This window comes from Microcebus murinus, chromosome 8 (genome assembly GCF_040939455.1).
Source record: "Microcebus murinus isolate Inina chromosome 8, M.murinus_Inina_mat1.0, whole genome shotgun sequence".
Lineage (NCBI taxonomy): Eukaryota > Metazoa > Chordata > Mammalia > Primates > Cheirogaleidae > Microcebus > Microcebus murinus.
The window spans coordinates 102,743,021-102,755,911 of record NC_134111.1 but is presented as its reverse complement, the minus strand read 5'-3'; the positions used below and the strand labels follow the sequence as shown (position 1 = coordinate 102,755,911).

The following is a 12,891-nucleotide window of genomic DNA, read 5'->3' as shown; positions in this document are numbered from 1 at the left end:
AAAAAAAATAAAAATAAAAAGCGCTTCTAACCATGATGCTAATGACAACCAGACGGCAGGAGCAGTTTTAAAGATTAGACAGTTGCTTGTGTAGAAACACTGTACAAATACTCCAACACTGCAGCCCAAAAAAAGACAATCCCTATCAAACAGCGGGAGAAGTGTGAAATTTGCAAATGAGCCCCTGGTTAAACAAAAACACCAATCTGTTCCCAGAGAGCTCAGGGTGGCCACCTGTTCTGGGCTGGTGGCGAGTTCTGATTACCAACGAAAGAAACAATGCTGGTGCACGTGACAGCCCCCTCTTGGGGCCTGGGCCCCACCCTCAAGCCCTATATTTAGTGTCTGCTCTTTATGGAAAATGTCCCGACCTCACACACAAACAAGCTATTTGGCTGGTTATTCAAAGGATCCATTAACAATCTCTTCTGCAGGGGGTGGTATTTGTTTTCCTTCCCTCCCCAGACCCCAGACAAAGCCAAGATAACCCACTTTGGACCCTGGTCAGTTCCGAGTAAAGAGCTCTGGAAGATGGAAGGACTGGACCCAAAGGATAATGCCAGCCCTGCCCTCAGATGGGTCACATCACGGCATCTCGGGAAAGGCACAAACCTGGGTACAGGCTGCCCACACTACCGAATGGGACCCCAAGACCGTCAGAGGCACAGAGCTTCCAGAAGGCCAGGGCTTACTGTACAGCACACACGAAGCCTTTGCACTCGTACCCCTGAACAACAATAACAGATGCCGCAGAGATTAGAGATTAACATCTGTAGGGTGCATTTTGTTTCTCACAGAAAGGTACTTAACAAAGGGGAGGAATTATGTAGCTAAGCACCAGATCAGAACCTCAAACCCTGGATTTTAAAAATAGCTAAGCCTCATCCGCTTTGCCAACTCAATCACTGAAGCTGAGGACTGGGAGGTTCTGGAGGATTGGGGGGGGGGCAGAGAGGGGGGACACAGGTTTGAGTGTCGAGAAACAGGAGACCAAACCAAATCAGGGGTTCAAACAAGCCAGAGCAAGACTCACAAACTATAAACACCTGCAGGGTCCACAGGAAAAAAAAAAAAAGAGGATGCAAAATTGTGGATTTCAGTCTTAACAAAATAAAAAGTCTGCCTTGGAGAAAACACAGAGGAGGTAGCGGCAGGGCCACAGGTTTTGTTTTGAAGGTTTCTGCAGCTGCTGTTGCCGCTCCTCTCCCTCCTGAGTCATTTCCTTCGGGCTCCTCCAGCAGCTCTTTTAAGCTACCGGTAACTTCCAGCTCCTCCCCTCACAGAAACGCTCTGTGAGCCTGGAAGCATCAGCAGCCAAACGAGTCATCTGCCAGGTTATCATAAGTGAATACTGAAGACCCCATCTAAGTACATGTGAGACTACACAGAATACCAACGATCTCCAAAAAAGCCGGGAAGGAAAACCTGCAGAAGCACACACTGACACTTCCGAGCTGGCTCTACCTCCCGCCTGGACCCCTGGGCAATGTCCACCCGCCAGTTGACCACCCCCCAGAAACACCGGCCCTCACAGGTGCTCAGCTCCTCTTCGAACAGCACTGCACAGGTGGCGTGAACAAGGAGTTGAAGCCATTCGGGCCTGGGTTTAAATCCCTCCTCCACGAGGGATGAACTGTGGCCATAACCAACTCCCTGCGCCGCTGGTCCTTGGCGCCTTCACCCATAACCTGCGGACAAGGCTCACAGGAGACCCTTCCTGCTGACTGTGAACGTGCATGAAGGTCACCTGGAGAAGACATCGCACCCTGCCCTCTGCAGAAATGCTTCTCAAAGTGTGGTCCCTGGACCACAGCAGCGGCACCCACTGGACGCTTGTTAAAGACGCACATTCTCAGGCCCTACTCTAGACCCACAGAACTAGAAACTTGGGGGCAAGGGGCAGCAATCTGTTTCCACAAGCCCTCGATGCGATCTGACTGCATGCTCAAGTCTGAGAATCACTGCTCTCAGCACGACGCTGAAGGCACTATATTATGGCAGCAACGCAGTCTGTCACTCACTTGTTCCTCTCAATGATACTGATTCTATGTCTGAAACTCACTTGCACCCAACACAAAGAAACGCCAACCTTTTGCAGCTAGCTGACGTGAAAGAGTTGCCAAGATTCAGCAAGCAGATCTTTTTCTTCCTCTACCTACACGAAAGAAAATGTCACTTCCACCCCAAATACCACATGACATCGAGCACCTATCCAAGCTAACCCACCAAATGCAAAAGAGCCCAGCCCGAACTTCTGTGCCCAGGAGACAAGTCTCAAAACGCCCTCGCTTCTGCCACAGGACAAACACTGCTTCAACTGCCAATGAGGGTGAGGAGCAAAAGGACCAACCAACACTCAAGGGAAAACCTCAGCCCCTCCGGCAAGTTAAATCAGCCAACAAACAACTCCTGGGCAACCTTCAAGGGCCAGACATGATCCAGTGAACTACTGAGGATATAAAAATGAACAGACTTGATTTCTGCCCACAAAGACCTGCCAGTCCTCCAGCTGGGGCGGGGTAAGAAGGGGGCGGGGGGAGCAGGAGGCCTAATGCTGATGGGCTGAGGCTCCTCACAGGTGAGAGGACACAGCCAGGCCTTGCAGGACGAGCAGCAGGCAGAAGAGGCAGCATTACAAAGGTGCACACGAGCTACAACCAAGAGGCACGAGGCTGGACTGGTCAGGCGCAGCCGGGCGGCGGAGGGCCTTGGAGGCCAGTGAGGTGTGAGACCTGGAGGCAACTCACAGCCAACTGAGCCTCAGTTTTAAGGAGGAGGCTGCAAGCTGCCAACCTCTGGGTAAACGTGAAATATTACCAACATGGTTGATAGTGACAAAGAAAAATGACACTCATCCATGGCAGGAAGAAGATACTGGTTTCCCTAAACACACGCACCTGCAGAAAGCAGACTATATAAATTCCTATACGGAAACAAACTCTTATAAAAAGTTTGGCCAAGGCAAGCAACTCGACAGAGAAGAGGATACTTGGGTTATTTGGGGCATTCTCATCTTGGGTCGAGGAAACACAAGCTTGGGATGATTTGCGCATACGGCCTGTGGGAACCACGAATAACGGGGCCCCCATTTCTATCTAAAGGGGTGACAGAGAGCTAGCACAAGGGCGGATGGGCCCAGCTCACCCCTCTTGGGCAAGTTTTCTACACTTTCTGGACCTCAGCAGTGGCACCTCCGTGATCACCACCGAGACACGCAGGTTGAACACTCTGCCAGGCAGAGAGTCTCAACAAAGCAGCTACACCAAGGGATTAAGCGGCCCCATCCCATCTTCCCAGGCTACTAAGAAGCCCCCTGCATTCCCCAGTGAAAATGCCCTCAAGAGGTGTAGGGCAGCGTTCTGCTTCCAGGGACCAGGCCGGGCCAGTGGAGAGCTTGGGTTTCCTCTGAAACCAGCCAGCAGGTGAGGATGGATGGAGGCATGGAACTGGCCGGGGGCTCAGCCTCGGGGAAAGGCCAGACTCCACGGTGGTGCCCGGGAATCTGGGCATCACCCCGCCTTGGCTGCAGGAGCTGGCTGGGGTGATGGCACCCGCGACCCGGATTACAGCGTGCGATTGCCGACAGAGGCTTTATCCTTGAAAGAAGAGCAAGCTTTATTTAAGAAGAAAGGCAGCTGACTCATTTACCTCAAACCCATCAACCCCAGACTGACTTGTTAAAGGAGAACTGGAGGGGAAGTCTCAGGCACACTGTTCAAACTGGCAGCGGGGTGGGTCCCAGGCTCCTTTCTGGGCATGGTGGCAGGGAAGGCCCAGGAGACGGCCCCAGCTGCGTGGCTGCCTTTCCCAGCATGCCACACCCCATGGGACATCCCAGAGAGCTCATCAGGTAAATCTGAATCAATCAGCAACGCTTCCTTAAACTCCAGAGGTCTAGAGGAAAAAAATAAATCTCTCAAAGTATAAAATAAAGATCTGGAAGAAAAAAAAAAAAAAACACTTCTGAGAAGCTAATATTTTAAAACAAGACTGAGGGCAAAATCACATATATCCCATGCCTACAAACAGTATTACCAACCTATTTTTCTTTGGGAATCTTGGTGGGCTCTTCCAACTAAAATAAATTAAATGTAGTCCATCGTTAAGAGATTTTTCCGACCTAGACCCACTTCGACACGCTTTGGAATCGGCATTAGCCAAAACAACCTCTCCTTTCGCTCCAACAGCAAAAATTCCTGAAGATGCTAGAAGACAGGGGAAACTTAAATAAATTATGGAACAGCCAAATGCTGGAATATTGTGCCAACAAGAGAAATCATATCTTCAAAAGTTTCTCAAAACACTAAAAAAGCGCTCGCATTACAGTAATCAAGAAGCTTTGTAAGTAGGACCCCAATTTTGTGTATGTAGAGACAGATGGGGGGGAAACCCTTGCTGGGTACCCTCTAAAATTAGGACAGTTTTCTCTGTTTGGTGGAACAAGGGATTTTCAAACTATGGCTGTGATGTGCATATACTTTCCCGACTGGAAATGGTTCTATTTTAAAATTTGGAAAGGTTTAGGTTTTTGCTACGTACCATCCACACCTCCAAGCTTCCCTCACAGGCAGGGGCAGAGATGTGGGTAAGTCTCCCGGGGTGGAGCCCACCTCGGTTACAGTGATGTGACTCTGCAGACACAGGCTGAGTCACCAGCTCCGGGTTCCCACAATGCAGGTGCAGTCTGCAGACCTGCACGCCACTCGAATGGTCCCTTGGTCCCGACCTGACTGTAAACAATCCCAATCAAATGTTTGGGGGGGCTCACCATCCCCCTCCTCTGTAAAATGAGGGTAATGAAGCTGCTCCACCCTTTCTCACAGCCACACAACGAGATTATGAACGCAAGAGTGTTTTCGTTAAAGTTCTATGCAAATGAAAGGTGGTCTCCTTGTTGGCTACAGTGCAAAGCACGGAGGCATATTTGAATGGTTCCTAAGCCTCACTAAAGTAACTACAGCCCTGACACGCTGTAGACATTTCTACTCCTAAATGACAGCATCCTCAAAGCCCCAAACAGGATTCACCCATTGATTTGCAGCCTTATAAAAAAAATGACAAGGATTCTACCCAAGAAGGGGCCTCCAGCCTCACCCAAAGGCTAGACCATCAAACTATCAAAACCATCCATCGTCTAGGAACCACACAAACACTGAAAGAAAGAGACAAGGGAAAACGGAAGGGAAGGGAGAAAAGAGGGAAAGACATGTAAGCACATCCTCTTGCTAGAAAGTCACACTGCTTTGCTGGAAGCGCTCACCGGAGACCCCAGAGCTCGGCTTTCGGAACGGGAGTCGCACCCAGCCAGCAGTCTCCACACAGCAAAAAGGCTCTGAGCCAGGTGCCTTCAATGCCTGGCACCGGCTTTCAAAGTGTTTCATCAGACTTCTGCGGATGCGACCGGAGAGCTGGGACGAGACATGTGAAATAAGCACAGTGGACCTCTCAGCGCTGCCGCAGATCCAGAGCCGGGGCCCTGGAGGAGCCCTTCTGCAGCACGGCCCGAACACCAGCAGATGGGTGCGGGTCTCGCCGTCTTGTTGGAGGCACACACAGACTCTGCCTCTTGAGGAATCCGGAAGCATCTTAAGTCACCAACAGGGCAGCCAGGTGTACTGGGGGTCCGGGAGCGAGTTACGCTAAGAGCTAGTCCCCTGTAAGGCTGGAGCTCTGTTTGGATCGTCCCCTGGAATTAGCAAGTCCCCTACGGTTATACTCTGCCAGCCAGCCAGCCAGCCTGGCTGGGACGTGGTTCAAGTCCACAGGGCTGCCAAATGCCAAAGGGATCAGCAACACTACATCCACCTTCTCCACCTAACTGGCCAAGTTTCAAACCAAAACACTTTGGGGTTAGTAGTTCAGAGTGCATAGTGCCAAGACAAAGCCATCCTGTGGGCTGACGCCCTCACTCACAGGTGGAGGGAAGCTGGGCAACACCCACACCGGGCTTTTGGACACAGCCCTGAGGCCTTGGAACGTTCTCAGTGTTCTTCAGTAGAAGTCTTACTGGTATTTGGGTGGGACGGTGTGCATCCCGGACAAGCCACCCTGCAAGCCTGTGCCGTCACTGGCCAATTGTGATGCTGGGAGAGTGCTAATCAACAGTGGCTAGGGTACAACTCCACACTCCCCATTTACCTGCCACCTGGTGCCCCAGGTGAGTCTTGGCAGGACCAAAGGGACAAAGCAAGCAAACAGTATAGAATCAGAGAAATGAGAGCCACTGGTGATCCAGAGCGGACGCAGCCCAGGAAAGGCAGACTGTGGCCGCCCCTCTCCTGCAGAGCTTCCGCCCTGCCTGGCACTGCGGGGTGTGGGCTGTTCTACCTGAACCCTCCTCATTCCCTCCCTACTCCCCAAACGCTTACACCCAAGGTCCCCAAGTGCCAGGCATATGAAAGTGAGACCCTTAAACTGGAGGGTTTAAACACTCCTGGTAGGGTTCTTCTAATCTGAGCCAGGACTCTGGATACAAACCACGCTATGGAGGCCAGCGTTTGCCCAGGGGCAGGTGGACCTGCAACTGGACACCATGTTTCCTGCCGCCCTAACTGGCTCTGTGTGTGGCTAAGTTCACCTGTCTCCGCTGTACCCCTGAACTGGGCAGAGACTCCAAGGAGAGCAACCCTGCACCGCCTCGACGCGCTGGCCAGAGCCTCAGCCCCCGCAGCAGCGCTTCCCAAAACACACCTTCAACGTCCAGCAAGACGCTCAGGGCCTGGCCTGGCAACCTGTCACGGGTCGGGTGGCGCCAACCCCTTCCATCTGCCCCTGGCGTCAGCTGGGCCGGGACACTGGGTGGCCCAGGACGCGGCGGCTCGGAGCCACTTTCTCACGGGAGAGACTCTATTGTCCATTATCAAATTAACGCTTAAGATCCATCTTCCTGGCAGAGCTCGCGGCGCGCCGGGCGCAGGCGACACTCGCCCGGCCTTGCAGGGCAAGAAGCACCGCAGTGCTCCCCCGGCGGGGCAGCCGCGCGCCCCGGCCCGGCGCGTGTGTACACACGCACGCACACACGCGCACACCCCCGCCGCGCCGGGGGCGCCCGCTCCCCAGCGCCTTCCAGAAGCCCCGCTGCGGCCCGGCCCTCACCTTCGATGGCGATGACGTGCTCCCGGATCTGGTTCTGCAGCACCGGCTCCTCCACGCGCTCCAGCAGCTCGTAGATGGAGTAGATGTTGGGGTGGACCGACTCGAAGCGCTGGATCTCGGCCCGGATGGCAGCCGAGTTGGCCAGCTGCTGCTGGTAGTTCATGGTGCAGGCGCCGCGCCCGGAGCCGGGAGCCCCCCGCCGCCGCCGCCCCGCGCCCCGGAGCCCGCGGGCCGCCGAGCCCGGGGCAACGCCGCCCCCGGGGAGCCGGGCCTGCCCGCGACGGGCAGAGGAGGCGCGAGAAGAAAGGCGCGGGCGGAGCAGGCGCGGGGCTGGCCCGCGGGCTCAGTTCATGGCCGGGACGCGCGGCGGGCGAGCGAGCGGGCCCCGGCGCCCCGGGTCAGCGGGCCGCCCAGGGGGAGCGCGCCCCCATGGAGCGCGCCGCGGCGGGCGCGGCCGGCCCGGGAGGCGGCTAGCGCGGGCGCCTTCCTCCGCCGCAGCCGCCTTCCACCCTAGGCGCTGCTCCGCCGAGCAGCCATTAAAGCCCAGGCAGCCGCCGCGCTCCGAGCGCCGGGGCCCAGGGCCGGCCCCCGGGCAGTGGCCGCGCCGCTCCGGGCGCCGGGCCGCGGCGAGGGTCCGCGCGCTGCGTCCTGTGCCGCCCGGCGCGGCGGGGCCCCCGCTCCGTGCCCGCCGTGCGATGCCTGCCGAGCCGGGACCGAGCCGCAGGCGCCGTGCAAGCCGCGGAGCCCGCTCCGAGCACCGCCCGCCGCCCGCCCGGCCGGCCCCCTCCCTGGCACGCAGGGCTCCGGCCCACGTCGGCCCCGCCCCCGCCTGCGCCCGAGCCCGCGCCCCGGCCGCCGCCGCTGCGTCCTCCGCGGCGCTTCCCAGCGCGCCAGATCCCGGGAATTGCGCCAGGCCCCGCCCCGCGCCCGCCTCTGGGCTTCCTGGGACTTGTAGTCCGCGCCGCGCCGGAGCCCGCCGGGCGGCGGGAGAGTGCGCTCGGCGCTCCGGCCCACGCGCGGGCGCGCACGCGGGGCGGCGGGGCGCTGCGGGCCGCCGGCGCTTCCGTCTGTTTCCGGCCAAAGGAGCCTCCGAGAGTGGCCGGCGTTCCGCCACCTCGCCTTGGTGGCGGCGGCCCCCCTCCGCCGTTCGTTAACTTTCGGCCTCCTTTTCCGAAAGAGGCACGCGCGCTTCCTCTGAATCAATTAGATTTCTTCCCAAAGGCGAAGAGCCCCCTGAGCCCATGTGGCGTGGGGCTTCCACTCCTCCAGTAAACTGAAGTTGAGACAGGGGTGCGAGGTGCGGCAAAATGCCACGGAGCCTTCCTAGGCATCCTTTTTCTATTAAAATTTTTTTTAAATCCCTAAGCTGTGGATCTCAAGCTGCTGCGTCCTGAGCGCCACCACCTGCTCCTCGGGGTCCACAGACCCCTGCCCGCCGCCCCGCGCGGGTCCCCGCGCGAGCTCAGCCCCGGGGGCCCCCGCAGAGCTGGACAACACTGCAGAGCGGCCCAGCGCCGTGGAGGGCACGTCCCGCAGCAGGGGGCGAACGCGACTGGCGGGTTTGCATAAGCACCAGGGTGGCCCCGCAGGGCCCTTGGTTTGTGCGCGCTGGCCGAGTTCCTGCCCCAGCCACCACAGTGGTCCTTCTTTTAATTTCAGAATATTACGGGGGTACAAACAGAACAACCTACAGAATGGGAGAAAATACTTCCGTGCTACACATTCGATAAAGGGCTGATAACTAGAATCTATATATTAATAGAACGCAGGAAAATCAACAACAAAAATCAAACAGCCCCATTAAAAAGTGGGCAAAGGACAAGAACAGAGCGGTCTTTTTGGAACGACTCGGCCACGGGGCATCCCAGTTTAAAGCCTGCTGAGTCTTCACCTGGTTCTCACGCAGCTTGCTTATGGCCTAGACTCTCTGGGATCCAGCCTGGTGGAGTTCCTGCCTCTGGGGTCCGCAATTTCCCAGAGAGATGTGCTGACATTTTTGTAATGGCATTCTGGGCCTGTCCTCACATCCTGCTGCACACACAGGCATCCGTGATATGCCTCTGGCTTCACACTTGTAAGTGACTGCAGTGACCGAGATGTGGGCAGGTGGCCTCATTTTACGTGACCTATTAGCAGCAACTCATCACTGCTCCTCCTTGAAACCCCTTCTTCTCCTGGTGGCTGGGATAACGTGCTCACCAGGTGCTCCAGCTCCACTTTGGGCTTCTCAGCCTCTTTTGTGGTTCCCTCCTGACCCCCCCTAACCTCTCACTACAGAGGTCCCGGACTCCTCATTAGCCCTCTTGTCTTTGCTGTTTGCTGTGATCTTCTCTGTGCTATGGCTTTGGATATCATGTACAGGTTAATGAACCTCAAATTTCTATCTCCAGCCCAGAACTCATGCCTGAATAACCAATTTGTACCCACCTGCCTCCTTCCCATCTTCTGGATGCCCAACTGGTGATTTAAACCCAGCTTGTCTCGGGCTGAACTCCTGCTGTCCACTCCACCTGTCTCTCCTGAAAGTCCTCTCCATCCCAGTCAGGGACAACTTCAGGCCTCTGTTTGCTTGGGCTGAGAGTCTGGTGCCTTCCTTTTTGCCTGTCATTCTGTCCTATCTGAAATAATGTCAGCCCCGCCTTCAAAAGATCTGAAATCACAGGACTTCTCACCACTCTGCCCCTGGGGCATTGCTGGATAATTGATCTAACAATTGATCTCTCCCTCCCTACCTGTTCTATTCTCAATAAGGCACCCCTGGTGACAATTATAAGACATGTCAGGGCATGTCATGCCTTTGCTCAAAACCCTCCAATGACTCCCATCTCATCTGGCCTCCAAAGCTCTGCAGGCATAAGCTTCTATCAAGAGCTGTGCAGGGGCTCAGCTTCCCCCCTCCTTGTAAGCCGGCAAGTTAGCCTGTCACGATGTCATGGATGCTGGCAGAAGACAGGAGACTCCTGGGTCAGAAACAAAGGACTTTATTATTCATAGCAGTAACAGCAGCCAAAGTAACAGCATTTTCATGCACCAGTTCACGGAGCCCCCATTCCCACAGGGCAGAGTGCTTACATCCACTCTACCCCATAATCTTGTTTGGGTTGCTGTCCCCATAGAGAACCCTGCTTCACAAAGATAGGATGTTGGAAATGGAAGCAGGGTTTTCAGTGCTTTTGTGGCAACCTCGGGATATTCTGCTGCCTTGACTTTAATCCAGAACATACAGAGATTTGAAGTTGTCCCGAACATACATCTAAGGCCACCATCATTTGGAATCTCAAGCAGTCGATCGTCTTCTAACACAGATCAAGTGGATTCACCTGGCTTATTCACAAATGGGTCGCAGATCCATTCCTTGCCAGTCCGGGGTCTTTTGTGGTGGGAAAGTAATGCTCAAAGTCTTGGGAAAGCTGAAATGGTGATCATGCACCAACTGGGAGGAAGAAGGCCCTGGCTCAGTCTCTTTCAAACTCTCCGCTAACGTTTGAAACATGTCAAAAACCCCAGTGTTCACTCGCCGCCCCCGTAATGCCAGTCTGGCTTTGAATGCAGCCACTTTATCTGCTGGCTTGAACGCAGTTGTCGTTCTCCCCTGAAGTAAATGACAGATTGAGCTCGCGTTGAGCAGGTTGAATATGTCACGCTAGCAAGCAAATTTTGCGGCCCATTCTGCGTCTCTGAAATGCGCTGCCAGCGACAGCTTTTTTCGAAAAGGATCTCTGGAAGTGGCTCTCATAACTCAAAAACGCTGGCCGGTGATCTACCTTCAGAAAGCCGTCTCGCTTCTGTGTGTAAGAGAAGACGTGTGTGCCCCGCGTCCACCTCCTCACAGAGCTGCGCAAACAGACGCGAGTTAAGGGCACGCGCGTTAATGTGGTTGGTACTTGTAATCACATCCTGCGAACACGTTTTTTAGTTCAGGTGAGATTTTTCGCCTCGCCAGCCTTTCTGCATGGACGACACAGCGCGTAGACCCACATTCAGAAGCCACCTCTTTGACCTGAGTAGTGAAACCGCGAAGCCGCTCCGTCCGTGCATATACTGGCACAAAAACGACCAATTCAGCTTTCCTGATACGTAATCGTTCAAAGACTTGAATAGTTCTGCGGCTGTGGTGTTGGCGACAAAAGTGCACATAACGTACCTTCATACACACCCTCCTGAAAAATACACGGCACAAAAACAAGCACTGTTGCCTTGTTGTCAACATCAGTGGACTTCTCCACCTGGATTGCGTACCGTGGTGACTCATTAGTCCTCTCTAACGATCGTGCCCCAATATCCTCTGCTATTTTACCAGTTCGTCTAGTTATGGTGCTAGCCAAAAGAGGAACACGTGCCACCTTTTGAACTGCAGCCTCTTATAAACGTTCACAGCAACTGTCCTTAGCAGCAGGCAGGACCAACGCTTCACCAATAGGAAACCGCTTCTTAGCTTTAGCAATGCGGTTAGCCGCAAAGAATGATGCTCTCAGTGCAGACACGTTTGATGAAGTGGTGGCCTTCGGTAATTGCTCCTGTTCTTCATGTTCATGTTTTTTCCTTTTGAAAAACTTCAAAGGCTTATCTTTTAAAGCAGGGTGCTTGGTCTCCATGTGGCGAAGCAGTTTTGAAAGTTCCATGGCTTTGTTGGATAACCAGTAGCCATGTATTATACAAAGCAGGCTTGGAGAGTGTGAATCACCTGCTGCAATGAGCCCATAATGCAAGAAGGACTCTTGGTATTTTCTTTTAAATGCGGCTTTCATTTTGTTGGCAGTCTTAGAGTCTTCTGCTGTCTCGTCATTGACTCTTTTTCCCTTTTCAAAGAAGCTCTCCAGGGACGTTTGTTTTTCACTCATTTTTGCTAGGGTTAGCTTTGGGGCTTATCAAAACTGAGGCTGAGATAAGTGCACAGTATGGGAAAGAGGCACGGACAGAAGTGCTAAATAAAATAATGGGCAGGTCATGCACGGACTAAAATAGGTGTCAGATTCTGACCTAAAGCCTGCCACCAGGTGCAGCTGCACAACCGACGTATGATGCTCGCTCGCCACTGTAAAACCCTCCACCAGATGCAGCATAATTGTCACTTGCCACTCACTGATGGGGCTTTCATATGGGTCTGCAAGCGATTGATTTATATGGTCTCTGTGCGGTCAAACCTCTCTGCTAATCATTTGCAGCTGCTCCCCGGAGCTAGCATCACCGCCTCGGCTCCAGCTCAGATCACCAGGCATTGGATTGTTGTAAGGAGCTGCAACCTAGATCCCTCGTAGGCACAGCTTACAGTATGGTTTGAGCTCCCGTGAGAGTTCAATGTGACGCCACTGCCGATCTGACAGGAGGCGGAGCTCAGGCAGTGATGGTAGCGGTGGGGAGCGGCTGTAAATACAGATGAAGCTTCACTTGCTCACCTGCACCGCTCACCTCCTGCTGTGCAGCCCAGTTCCTAACAGGCCACAGGCTGGTAGCGGTCTTCAGCCTGGGAGTTAGGGACCACAGTCCTCAAGCACAGCAGGGTGAGTTGTGTCCTTCATAGGAATACTCTACGGCCACTACTTTAAACATCAAAACGCTCCCCATTCCCCAAAGCAGAAGAACTGCACTTATACACAGCTACGTAGCTATTCCACCTAAACGGTCTCTAAGAAGTGCTTTAGAAAACACATGAAACATTATGAGCGTGTGGACTTCTGTGTGCTTTATCTGTTTGACCAAGCTTGCACTGATTTCCTTAGACTCCTTTCCACGCTTGGCTGAAGAGCTCCATGAGACTTTTACTTGACACGTATGTAGACTGTCATAGGCCAGAGC

General features: G+C 54.3%; 1 protein-coding gene across 5 annotated transcripts in view; it reads right to left on the bottom strand.

Moving 5' to 3' along the window:
* The window catches only part of AGAP1 (ArfGAP with GTPase domain, ankyrin repeat and PH domain 1), a 535,764-nt gene extending 527,864 nt beyond the window's left edge, over positions 1 to 7,900 (bottom strand). For 3 of the 5 annotated variants that reach the window (XM_020288104.2, XM_020288106.2, XM_020288109.2), the window contains exon 1: positions 7,096 to 7,900. In XM_020288104.2, coding sequence (XP_020143693.1) covers positions 7,096 to 7,258 — 163 coding nt within the window. In that variant the 5' untranslated portion in view covers positions 7,259 to 7,900. The remainder of the gene's footprint in view (positions 1 to 7,095) is intronic. The other 2 variants (XM_020288103.2, XM_020288108.2) reach the window with 2 other exon arrangements.
* Between the last annotated feature and the right edge of the window lie 4,991 nt (positions 7,901 to 12,891).